The sequence below is a fragment of the Thunnus maccoyii genome, chromosome 8, assembly GCF_910596095.1.
Source record: "Thunnus maccoyii chromosome 8, fThuMac1.1, whole genome shotgun sequence".
In the NCBI taxonomy this organism is placed as follows: Eukaryota; Metazoa; Chordata; class Actinopteri; order Scombriformes; family Scombridae; genus Thunnus; species Thunnus maccoyii.
This window is the reverse complement of record NC_056540.1, coordinates 14,544,937-14,558,649: the sequence shown is the minus strand read 5'-3', so window position 1 is coordinate 14,558,649 and position 13,713 is coordinate 14,544,937. Positions and strand designations below refer to the sequence as shown.

At 41.5% G+C, this 13,713-nt stretch overlaps 1 protein-coding gene across 4 annotated transcripts in view; it reads left to right on the top strand.

The window, feature by feature from the left end:
- The first annotated feature begins 494 nt into the window (after positions 1–494).
- The window catches only part of col23a1a (collagen type XXIII alpha 1 chain a), a 122,274-nt gene continuing 109,055 nt past the window's right edge, over positions 495–13,713 (top strand). For all 4 annotated transcript variants that reach the window (XM_042419198.1, XM_042419200.1, XM_042419197.1 and 1 more), the window contains exons 1-2: positions 495–1,588; positions 2,226–2,295. In XM_042419198.1, the coding sequence (XP_042275132.1) occupies positions 1,307–1,588; positions 2,226–2,295 (352 nt within the window). In that variant the 5' untranslated portion in view covers positions 495–1,306. The remainder of the gene's footprint in view (positions 1,589–2,225; positions 2,296–13,713) is intronic.

Here is a 13,713-nt window from a genome sequence, read left to right as displayed (position 1 = left end):
ATGTTGTTAAAGTTGTGCAGTAGCCGCCTCAGTCCGTAGGATGGCAGTAAAGAGCTTTTGTGTCACTTGAGTCAGGAACAGAGTGACCGAGGACCAGCATGGTAGAAATAACCTCAATCCACTATTGTAGCATTTACTGCCGTTGAAGAAATCTCATTCTGAGTTTGTTGAGGGCATTTTAGGTGACAAATGTCAAAGTTCTACACGAGTCTGATGTTAAAACTGATGAAAATGATTATTTGAATAATCATCAAGGATAACTCGGAAAACAATCTGAATTAACAGACATTAACACAGCACCTGTCTCAAACTATAAGGAACATTTCACAAAGCAGTATTAAAATAACAAAATGGATATCTGAACTGTGTAGGAAAAGTATTCTAAATGTATCAAGGAGTCAAACTATATTCCCTTATTTTAGTAGAATATAGAGGTTTAAATTAACAGGTTGAACTCGGAAACACCAGCTGACTGTCCTCACAGTGAAGTATCAGTATTTTAAGTCCTGCTTTGTGAAATATTCCTCTTTGATGAGGATCACCGCCCGCAGTACGTTGTGCATAAATGAGTTCCCTGTATTCACAATAAAGAGCAACATAAATTTAGAGTCACTCAAAACTTGTCTTTCACAATCGTGGGAAACTGGCCAGATGTGTATTTGTAACTCGGACAGTTTATCACAGAATTTGTCACATTACGGGCTAAGCTGTCTCTCGGCCATCATCAGTCGCTGCTCCGCTTGTCCTTATAAATTTTGTCGACTACAATTGGTTTATTTCTGGCGATAAATACTAGATACAGGTGTGTTGTCGTAGTGAACTGTGGTCTATCAGCAGCGGGTCCAGCCAGATCGACGTCTCTCTCACAGCTGTCAATCTGCAACCTCCCACGTGGTCAGCAGGGCGGGCGCATCTCAACTAGTTGAGCGTGCAACTTTTAGGGAGGCAAACAATTGGACCCATTGGTAGTTGCACTTGCACATGCATGTAGGATACTCCCCAACAGGAAACAACGACCTGTAAGTCAGGAGGCGCCTTTTCTCTTGTTGCCATCCAGATCGTTCTCATCTGTGCCAAGCGTAAACCCGGTGCGCACTGCCTCTGTCTCTGGTTCCAAGACTAATTTAAGACAGCGCTTTGAACCCCGTGCCCAGTGTACTGGAGCTGGATGATGTGAATGCGTTAGGTGCGCTGCTTATTTGGTTCAAAGAGGCTGATTAGAGTTTTGTCGCAGAGCTCCACCACTGAGACAAGTGATTTCGCTCATTTTCTTTGGCTCAAAAGAACTTCGAAGCAGGATTTCAGCATGGATACAGCCAACGGCTCTGTCGGGGAAAGTAAACCGGTGTGCCAGTGTAAGCCTAAGTCCGCGATCCAGCGGTGTCCTCCAGGTTTTCCCATCGCACTGTGCTTGCTGTTGTCCCTGAGCTCCATCACTGTGTGTCTTCTGATGAGCTTGAAGACCTACCAGCTCGAGACCCGAATGGAGAAAGCGTCCATCTTCCAACCGCCACACATGGCTTTTTTTAACGAGGATGGGACCCTAATTCCTGAGCTGAGCACCTCAATAGGGGAGCTCGTGGAAGAGGTACATGTAGTCTATTGTGGATATAATTAACACTAAGTGATGTCGTTGATAAATACATGTGTTGTGTTTGTGAACTTCTGACAGACGCGCTGCTCGCTTGTGCGTAAAGTGTGCGTAATAACAGGGAACATATGCAGTTTACAAACGCGCAGACTTGAAATTTTTTGGTAATTGTACCCTAATGATTCCCACTTAAAATCAGTCCCTCTTTAATGCATGACCGAAGGGATCAACCGTGCTTGCAGCTGGCCAATTAGTTTGCAGTAAAGCTCTTTATAGGGTGACATAACCACTGATGATAGACACTAACCTCTAATTTTATCACACGGAAAAGAAATTGAGGAAACTCTTCATCCTAGAGATACTTGTAATGGGAGAAAGATTATGATCTCATAATTGTTATTGGTAGTCACTGAGATGATTTTAATCTCATTCCCATCTATGAAATTTTGCCTAATGATTTCAATATATTCTCATTTGTTTAGACATTTTTCCTATTCTGTAGCCCACGAAACCTATTCAAACCACACAGAAACTTAAAGTTTCGTAACTTCCATTGTTTTCTATTGAGAATATATTCATGTTTAAGACTTGGGGTTTTATCTTACACTGGAAATCGCTCTTTGTGTGTCTGCAGAAAGTGGTGGTGCTGATGCCGAAATCGCGAACAACTAGGGATGTTGGCCCAGAGTGCTCCTGTCCTCCAGGTATTTGTCTCTGTTCTTTGCACTGGTTGCACTACAACAAAAACTTCCAAAATCTCCCAGACAAACACAACACTTAAAATCCTTATTCTGTCTCAGGTAAAAGCTACAGTCTAGGCACCACTTGTGAAACCAGATTGTCTGCCAATGATGCTTTTGGCAGCCCTCCTGGACTTTAAGAATGCATGTTACTGTGTGTGTGTTTCTTTTTCTGTGTGGAGGATTACGGCCCCTAAGCCTGTGTAGGGCCCACACTGTGACAGCAGGGCTCAGCACTCAACAGATCAGTGGGGTCGGGACGTAGAGCCCTAGCCCCGCAGCCTCGTGTCAGTGGGGGATGCTCACTTTAATAGATGAAGCAGCCGTGTGCCAAGATTGGCCACGTTTGGCTTGTGGTGTTCATTACAGGGTTTGTGATCGTTCCTGGGGTGGAGAACAGTGTGTGATCCACATCATGTTACACACAAGAGTCCCCCCATATGCCAGCAAATTAAAGAGAGGTGGTGTTTCTTTTATTTTGGGTAATGTTGCATCTCTGATATTTGATGAGTTGCACCTGCTGTGAGAAAGAAGCCTGAACTTCAGTGGTTGGTGTATTTAGTGGTTTACTTGTTCTGTTTTACCTCACCTACGGGAAGGTCTTAAATGCATCATAGCGGAGCCTTTGGCTTGGACAAACAGGATGACCGTGTGTTATTGAATCTGGCATTCATGACATTCCAGTTTTTAAAAAAATCTGCAACTCAAGAGGACTTGAGCCATTGTTTCTGAAGAAAGGATATTTGCTTGCACACATTTTCTGCTCTTAAATGGTTGTATCAAGAAGTCAGGGCAGAAGTCAATTTTTTGAGATGTTTATCCGCAAATCTGGGGAATTTCCTCTCCTTGCTCCTCTGTCTTTCTCTTTCTCTTTGTCTGTGGGTGTGAATAGCCCTGCAACAACAAGAACAGGTGAAAGCATTCACAAGTGGAATTTCTGGCCCGCTTTCAACACATTCTGTTTTCCAGTCTGAAGTCTCCTGTGCCAAGATAGCTTGCTGGCTCTGTCTGGCTGGTCAGTGAAGTTGGTGCGAGGATTTATTTTTTGGTTGGCATTCAAATAAGATTCAGCACAGCCAAAGCCACTGATACCGTTAATGCAATTCGTGGCTTACTCTGCTGTCGTTCCACTTTCCACAACTGCATGACTCACTAGAAATGCAATCAGAGGTATCTGCACCGTGTAAAAATGTGTCTGATTAGGACTGGGCTCCTCTCCCTTTGCTTTTAGGCATGCATTTTAATGCAATTACTTCATTAGAAGATATTATTGTATCAGATGTTGCATCCCATTTTCCTGTCAATTTTGCTCAACTGCTGTGTAATCAAGTGGTTTTGGCTTTGAAATACAGTCCCTCCACAACTATTCAGAAGTCTATTTAAAGTTCTCTCTTTCCCATTTCTGGCCTTTAAATATGGTATTTTCTTTTTTGGCGAAACAAAAGGCTATTTTGTTTATTGCGGCTTTGATGCAACAAAATGCCTGCGGACATGTACTTTTTGATGTAAGTCTCAAACATTAGATTGCTCGATATAGACTTGTTAATGTTTCTCTGCCAAATGTGTTTATTTCTAAAGAAGGTCTCTCAGCCAATAAATGTGTATTTGTTTTTTATTGGGGCATGAACTGGTTATTATTGGGATTGCGCATATGAAGTGTTTGTACCAGTATATTTGACTTATGTAAAATGTTTATATGTGCATTCATCTGAGCTGTGTGTCTGTGCCTACATGTGTGCATCCCATTTGCATGCATGTGTGTTTTAGTTTCTGTCCCTGAGCCTTTGAGGGGCCGACAGAAGCACCTCTCTCAACACGACACTGTAAGCAGAGACCCTCTTCTCCCTTTAGCACCAACTCATGCCACCTGAAACCCAAATGTCTCATCTCCAGGATCACAGGCCAAGGCATTTCTGCCTGTATATGTGTGAGGGACACACTACCACAGGCAGCATGAGTGGCATTTCTGTCATTAAAGCTATGCCCTCTGTATAAGTGCTCACCTTTCAGCATGCAAAAAGACAGAGGTCCAACAGGGGGCAGCACTTCCGCAGCAGCACTGGAAATGATGATGTTGGATTTGTCATTTGCACTTCTCACTGAATGACTTCCTTCTGATGAAAAATAGAAGTATTTTGAAGGTGAGGCTTCCTGGTTTGGTCACTGCAGGAGCAGCAGAGACACTGTGTCTGTGAATAGGCTTTGATTCGAGGAACATTTATCTCTTGCGTCCCCTCAGTGGAGGCAGCGCTGTGACACTTTTATGCTCACAGATACGACAGGCCAGCAGTCGTTAAGACTTAGGCAAACTATGTCAACTCTGTCCAACTCTACAAGCTTCAGGTGTTTGCAATTAACACCCGCCTGTTCTCTCAACAGACACAGACACTTGCACACAATCATACACACACATTCATTACTTACACATGAACACAACACCTTTATGGTGCCTCGGTTAATTAGAACCATGTGAGGACTGTATGTGTCCTTTGTAAGGGGAGTGTATTGTCATCTCTGCAATTTGCATTTAAAGGCTGTTTAACAGGTCTGATACTGACTAGGGGGCACGTAGTCTGCCCACACCTGGGCACAGGGCCCAAAACTAAATGCCAGCCAGAGACACCCATTAATATTATTCAGTCACCAAACACTGCACTGCAAGAGCGGCTGCTAGAACAATACAGTCATCACAATGCAATGAAATGAGAGTTTTGGAGATTTTTCATGTTTGCTGTTATTGGCTGTGACCTCTTGACTTCTGAAATGTTTTCTGCATATTTGGATCGATCAAAAAAATTCAATGAACAGGTTATTTGTGCGTTGCTTCTTGAAAAACTGCCATTTAGGACATCAGACAGCAATAATTTGATATCCTCACAAGAGACTGTTTGAATGCATGTTGCTTTGAGAAGCTGTTGAGATGTATTGTTGGCACAGCTTATTTGGTTAATTGATCAGTAATTCTAGTATACCACAAACTATATGTGGTTAAATGTTTGTTAATATTAAAGTTAAAGTATTGCTCAGGTCTGTATCTAAAGTCATAGTCAGGACTGAGGCTGAGCGCCTTCAGTCAGTGTGGGGCATCTTAAAGGACCAGTGTGTAGGATTTAGTGCCATCTAGCGGTGAGGTTGCAGACTGTAACCAACTGAATACTCCTCACCCCCCACTTCCAACTGTGTAGGAGAACCTATGGTGGCCACGAAACTCATGAAAATCTTGAAAGGCCCTCTCTAGAGCCAGTGTTTGGTTTGTCCATTCTGGGCTACTGTAGAAACATGGCGGTGCAACATGACGGGGTCCATAGAAGAGGACCCACTCCCTATGTAGCTAGAAAGGGCTCATTGTAAGCTAACAAAAACAGAATGATTCTTATTTTCAGGTTATTATTCTCTAATTAAAACATACTTATGAATATTGTACTCCATTTCTGCCAAGTCCGTTCTGCTAGATGCCACTAAATTCTACACACTGCACCTTTAAGTCTCTGTTCGTGTGTATGAGGGCATGAGGTCAGACCCCTGGCTGTGCGGTCAGATCAATTTCCATCAGATAAGAGCTCATAAACACACTGAATGGAATTGTGCGTATTTGTATAATTGAGAGGGCATGCTCATAGTGGGGTTCCTTGATGCCCGCTATGTACTATGTACGCAATAAGATGTCCTTTAACGTGCATTCTTGTCTGTTTTCTGTACAAGAACAGTTTTTTGTATTTACTGTGTTCTCTATATAGTCCTGCTTTCTACAGCAGTGTAATGTTTAATAGGCTGAGAAATACAGTATAACGTCAGCAGTCTGCTGGTGTTAACCTGTCTGTCTGGAGATCAACCTCTCACCCACGAGTCAGAGGCAAGGTGAGGTGAGGCTTCACGCTCTCTCTGCCCAGCTTCCTGCTCTCCCGCATGGAGGAGACAGGGGAAAGCGGGCTTTAGGGAGACGGAGACCCACGACGGGGCCAACACCCCCCCAGGGCTGCATTTGTTTTTAAAGCCATAGTAAATCAGACAGGAAGCTTCCAGCTACCTATGCAGTCTATCGCCACAGGAAGAATACACAGGCCATATAAGATCCATTAATGACCATTTTAAAACAGTAAAGGCAGGAAATTTGTTTTCATAAATGGTCTCATTTTAGATTTGTTCCACTGTATGGGCTGTAGGCAGTTTCTTCAAGTATTAATATGCTGGAGCAACTAGTTCTGTGTGTGTATGAGTCTCTGCTTCCTTATATGTTTCTATTTGCCCGTGTGTGCGTGTGTGCCCATGTTTGTTTTGATGTCTGCAGGCATTTGTTTCAGTGTGTGGCTCCCAGTGACTGACTGCATTGCTTTAAATTCGTGGTGTATGAAGTCAGTTATGAAGAGCGTATCCTGTGGCAGAAAATCCAGGTGGCTTATTACATTATGCTGCAGGGGGAAGGAGATTCCAAACCACCAAAGAAAGTATACAATTTTTATAATACAAAATACTTTCTGTCCTGCTGCTGCACAGAATCAAGTGAGATCTAGTGTCCGTGCACGTATGTGCACGCACAGATTCCCTAGAGTTGGTCTGTATGGAGTGTAAATCTTATCCTGCTCCAGACAAAGATGTAGATCATAGTAAATCCTCCTGCACTCAGTTCACCCCACTTTTTATTTGCAGAATATATTTTTCCTAATTATTTAACCTGACATACTGTACATATATACGTAATATATATGTACAGTATGTCATATATATTATAGCTTCAGTCTACTGTAGCTTGAATGTGAATTTAGTCTTCTAAGGGCGGAAAAAGTATAAATAATACTGCTCAGAAAATGTCAATGATTAATTTATTGGTTGTATGGATATTGACAGGAAGGACGTAACTTAATGCTCTCCTTTTCCTCCTTCCTTCTTTCCTTGCAGCCAGATCACCGACTGCGTATATCATCATATGGACTGCAGCTCTAATGCTCTGTGTCCTTAAGTTACTTTTATCCTTCAGTTGATCCGTCTGTTATTCTCTCCGGTCACTGTTAAAGGGGAATAAAATTGAGTGACTCTTCTTGATATCTTGTTCTTATTTGGAAGATGATCTTGGAAAGCTTGAGTGTGCACAGTTTATTTGTAGAAGAAGAAGTGAATGCTGCCTCTTGGATCGCTGGGGATATTTAGTTTGGAGATGGTATCTGATGTGTGCCGTTGAAGTCAGAGGATGATGAAGTGGGTTGTAGGTTGGTTTTAGAGGGTTTAAGAGGTGCTTTTGGATGGATGGACCACATTCTCCAGGATTGGGTTGCACTAACTATTTGTAAATCCATCACTAAATTTGTGTGTACAAATCCTTCCTGAGATCTTAGTAACTTACTTAATTGGGATGCATCATTAAAACTGAATAAATGTCTTAGCCAGTAAAGACTTCAGTAATGTGGTTAGTTGTAAGAAAACATCTGTAGCACCATCCAATCAAAAGTTATCAGATCAAAGATGGGTTCTGTCCGAAATTACTCCCTTGTTCACTCATTCACTACTTCCCATATATTTAATTGTTCTGCTGTGGAATTTTTGAGGGATATGTAGTGGATACATTTCCACATTTCAGACACTCAAAGAAAATGTAGGCTACACTATGTAGTAAATAGGGAGAGATTATTAGTATAATGTTTGTTATTTGACTGTGTTTTTTGGGAAATGTAATTTAAAATCTTATCAGTTCATTCATTATTAAATAGCAATTACATTTGCTGTCAGGTCAGCTATGTTGACTGTAATCCATTAGGCTTACCTCTTTGACTTTTAATCTAAACAGGTCAGATGTTGGCACGCTAACATTAGCTTTGTCTATTGGTTCAGTTAGCTACGTTAATAGTTTCACCTGACAGTTAGTAGTTGTAAGTATTTGGTAACAACTAATATCTATATAAGAACTAGTTTGAGGGGTTTTATTCGCGTTTTAGTTTATAGATGCGTAAATCTCCGCTTTGTAAACATTTGCATTGTAAGTAGGCTAAGTATACCTGCAACCAGCTAGGTGTGTGTGTGTGTGTGTGTGTGTGTGTGTGTGTGTGTAACCCCTCTTGAGCAAAGGTTAGTGCGTACACACACACACACATACACACACACGCACACACACTTGGCACACTCATCCACCCACACACAAACCACATCCAGACCCCTCCTCTCTCAGTCTCTCATCAGCCTTCTTATTAAAGTTAGCTTTTTGAAACCGCAGTGTTTAACAGGAGGGCCGACATTCTTCTTTTTGAAAAATAAACAGCTGGACACAGGCCGGCCAGTCGGCAGCCCCTGAAGGGCCACAAGGACCTCAGGAACACACAGAGTAGCAAAAGGCCGGGTGCCGTAGGCAGTGAAGCCCGGGATGTGCAAAGCACACACCAAAGCCAAGATGAACTTTCTGAGCAGACAGACTTATGAAGTCATGGTAGTTACAACACTGGTTCATAGAAAACATTGCTGGATGCAATTATCTATCTTAATTCTATTGACATAATATATAGCTGTCAGAGTTGACTGAGGTCATTAAAAGCGGGAAATGATGTGGAGTAGATAAAGAAGGAAACATGGATTGTAACTTATTTGAAAGATTTTACATCCATGTGTTCATATTTAAGCATCAGATTATAGGCAGTCACCTCTTGGCTAGCAGTGGAAAAAGTCGTTTCCAAAGAAGTGCCAGCTATTGAGCAACAGCTCTGCAGGGCCTGTTTATATTTACATCATTGTCTTTTTCCAGGCAAGTCGGAGAACGGAGGAAGTACTGTTTATGGAGTTGAGTGTTCTCATGCCCTGCATAGCTCCATATAGTGTTGGAAGGATACAGAAACAAGAATATACACCCCCCCAACAAAAACATGGGTCAGGTGAGCGTTTCTTGTTAGCACAAGTGGACAGAAATGTTCTGCATTTTTGAGAAATATTATACACTGTGCAAAGTATAAAGGCACAGTTTAACTATAAGTTGTTTTGATTAAGTGTTAACATATAAATCAGTATTTACAACCAGGCAATTTAGGACACTTGAAGAGTGTTTGCTTCTAAAATGAGATATCAATCATCTGAAAAACACATGACATCAAAGTAAAACTCGATTTGGGAGAACATCTGATTTGCTGCTTTTCATACAGTAATGCTTTGTCTGATGCACATGATTTCAAAACACCATTTGTTTTCAGCAGTCCAGCGTGCATGAAAAGCATCAAGCGGTGTGTTAAACCACAGGGACATAATTCATTTCTTCAGTCTTGGACTGATTTAAGAGCATGGCCGCAGAGTCATTCATGGTGTTTCTGGAAGCCACACAATCCGTTAACTTAGCAGATGGCCTTTAGAAGGGTTATATTCAATGAAAGACAGTATTTTTTTTCTATTTGGTAATTATTTTTATTGTGTTCATGTCACATATGCTTGCATTCAATGGTCTTGTCATGTCAGTGCATGATACGACTTTTCATCACTTTAGTGACTTAAGTAGCAGGCAAAACAAACATAACTGACATCTAATATGTTACTTTAAAAAGGAAAACATGAGTATTGTTTGGCACATCCTTAGCTTTATGTAGCACATTACAGCAACAAGGTAGTTCAAGGTGCTTTACATGATACAACAAGCATCAAGATAAAGTGCAAAACAGTCATTAAAGAGCTAAGAGGATAGAAAATAAAAACAAGCTTAAATAGAATAAGACAGACGAAATACAAAAATAAAAGTTACAGAGCAGTGTAAGAAATCAATAATTATTTGATTTAATAAAAGGCAGTGGCAAACAGAAAAGTCTTCAGCCTTGTTTTAAAAAAACTCAGAGTTGCAGCAGACTTGCAGTTCTCTGGGAGTTTGTTTCAGATATGTGGAGCATAAAAACTGAACGCTGCTTCTCCATGTTTAGTTTTGAGTCTGGGGACAGAAAGCAGACCTGTCCCAGACGACCTAAGAGGTCTGTATGGTTCATAACGTAGCAGCAGATCAGAAATGTATTTTGGCTCTAAACCATTGAGTGCTTTATAAACCAACAGCAGTATTTTAGAATAAATTCTTTTACAGTTATATTCATAAAGTGATAGTAGGCTGACTTTGTAAATGTCTTATTGTAGCTGTTGAAACTCAGGTCTGAGTCCATGACTAAACTGAGATTTCTGTCTTAGTTTGTGGTTTTTAACATTACCAATTGAAGCTGAGTGCTGACTTTCAGTCGTTCTTAGGGTTAGGGTTCACTCCAAAGACAATTACTTCAGCTTTATCTTTATTTAATTAAAGAGAATTCTGGCACATCCAATCATTGATTTGTTCAATGCACTTTACTGAGTGCTTGTATTGGACCATAGTCCCCTGATTATATAGTTATGTAAATTTGTGTGTCGTCTGCATAAGTATAGTGACATATTTTATTGTTTTCCATAATCTGAACAAGTGGAATCATGTAGATGTTAAACAGAAGAGGCCCTGGATTGGAGCCTTGGGGAACTCCACAGGTCATTTTTGTCCACTCAGATTCTAATGTAATTACCTATAGACACAAAGTAGTCTCTGTCCTTTAAGTGGGATTCAAACCAATTCAGTACTGTGCCAGAAAAACCCACCCAGTTTTCCAGTCAGTCTAGTAATATATCGTGGTTGACTGTGTCAAGTGCAGTACTGAGATCCAGTAATACTAAGAAATGAAAAATGAAATTCTGCCACTGTCTGTGTTTAAGTGTATGTCGTTGAAGAACAAGAGCAGTCTCAGTGCTGTGGTATAGTCGAAATCCTGACTGGAAGACATCAAACCATTGACATTACATTGTTTAGTGCCAAGAAGTTGTTCAGCTGTTGAAAACACCCTTTTTTCAATGATTTCACTTAAAAATGGGAGGTTTGATGTGGGCCTATAGTTGTTCATTAGCGAGGTGTCTAGATTGTTCTTTTTTAAGACTGGCTTGATGACGGCAGTTTTCAGAGCCTGTGGAAAACTGCCGGGGAGAAGAGACATGTTGACAATTTGTAGAAGATCTGAGTCCATGCAATTTGAAACATATTTGAAACGTTTTAAAAAATACATTTTATCCTCCTTTACATAAACAACAATATGTGATAAACTACACATATCATAGATAACCTTAAGAAGCTTCAAAAGAAAGTGTTATAACATAACAATAAATGTCCTAACTTCATAAAGTAATCAGTCAGTATAAGAACATTTTAAAAGAAATATTTTCAGCAAGAGGAGCTAGTAGTCTGGTTGACAGCAAGTGAGAGTGGCAAGAGCATAGAGAGCGGCGCTGAACAGACACAGTGCCAAATGTGGAAGCTATTATGATGTTTTCTTTAATTATCACAAGTGGCAGGTGACAAGGTGAATAGTCTTTTAATGGGGGAGCAGAAAAACTCTTTAACACCACCATGTGGCATCTGGCTAGCCGACAGCACTGTGAGGTCAAACGATCCCTCACTTCACTGCAGTATGTGCCTGAAACTGTTTAATAATTCATCTGAATTACTGAGACTGAAGATAAAAACCTGATCATGCACTGTTCAGATGTTTGTTTGTTTTTTTTTTTTAAAAAAAAGGTTGTTTACAAGAGAGAAAAATGTCATCACTTGAATTCTCCAACAACCTGCTAAGTATATAAAGAGACTTTGATTGAAATCCCATCATCAGTTAAACTGTCCAGCATGGCTCAAGATCCATAGAAATACTGTTTTTGGTTTTCAGTATCAGTCTTTAGTTGGCATTTACAAACCAGTTAATCCATCAGGAATGTAGCGAGGCTGAATCCAGCTGCAGGACGGGAACTCACGCGAACACACCTGGATTTATTGGACAGATAGCATCTCTGGACGTGAACCCAGACAAACAGGGAGGCAGAGTTGGAGTAGAGGTTATCGTTCATCCCTCCATCTCTCCCAGACGCGCGGAGAGTGGAATGAGCAATCAAGGTATCTTTCCTCGGGATCCGGGAGGGGTGTTAGAAGTGTGAAGTAGAGCGCCGGCGATCCAGATGGTCTCACAGTGCCGAATACGCTCCTGCTCAGAGTAAAACCCCCTGACAGGCTCGTCACTCTCCAAGCACCTCTTTAATGAGAGCTGAGCTCGTAAAACTAGGCCTGAGGCCTTTGAACAAGCCCTCAGCATCACTGGTCCACGTTATTCTGTCATAACACGGAGGCAAGGGCATGTTGGAGTGGAGCGCAAGATAGCTCTCAACAACTTTACACCACTGCTTGGGGGGGTGTATTTACATGTGGCATGCCTGCTTTCTCTCTCAGTTTGACCTTTCCAAACGTGTCTTTTTCTCCCTTGTTTTTCTCCCTGTGTCCCAATCCTCTTTTACAAATGATACAGCTCTCTCTTTCTGTTTCGTCCTCTCCATCCTTGTCTTTATTTATGATTTGAGAAGTGTATATTTAAGGCAGGCTCTGGGATCTGGATGGCCTGAGGCTTCTGTACTTCCACAGTGGGTCATTCTGTTCTCAGTATGTATACATTAACCCAAAGTTCAGCCAGGAGTGAGGTGGGGGGAGCGGAGATGGTTATCACGCACACTGTAAACAGACAATGAAGGGATGCAGAGGGACATTCACAGGGTAAGTGGACGCTCCCTCAGGTGTGTCTATCCAAAAAGCTAATTTCCTGATTTTTATAGCTGCTAGTGACAGCAACAAGAGTCAGTTACTGGCAACTCTATTTTGCTGAGACAGAGAAAACTTACTTGTGGCCCACAGGCCTCATAAGTTACAACTCTGCTTTGGAATTAGAAATAGACCAGATAATGACATATTTGCCTTTTTAATAGAAGGACCTATGAATCATCAGAGGTCTTAGTCAATTTTGAGAAAGTCAAAACAAGGCGGAGACATGACCCATTTAAAATCAGCGGTAGTATAAATTCAGAAACCGCAAATGGCAAGAGCTAAGACGCGCAGTTTTTCTTCTCGCATGTTTACAGCCGTATGCAACACATCTACGGCTTAACATTGAACCACAGTGGCTGCAGTTAAACTATCAGCTTCATTGTGTGTGAAACAGCCTGCCAAAGCCCGTTGATGGGTCATTTCACTCCGCTGAGGTTTCTCTGACACCAATTCGAGGATTTTGCACGCAGTCGTTTCCCAGCAGTGTGGATATCAGAACATAATTGCAATAATGTTACACCAGAATTACCCTGCCTTACTGGATCCGATCATCAGCCGTGCTGAAGCTTGGGTACAGATCTGTGTGTGTAAATCCATATGTGTGCCAGCAGTTGTGTGTGTGCATGCTTATCAGCAGATTTGCAGGCCAATGGTGCTGTAACAGTGTGATAATGGGTGCTAAATAAGTGTTAATGAGTGCACAGTGTTCGACACGCACCACGACTTGCCTCCGTTAAATCGAAACACTTGGTTTCTGTCAAGAACGCTGCTGTCGCCGCTGTTCA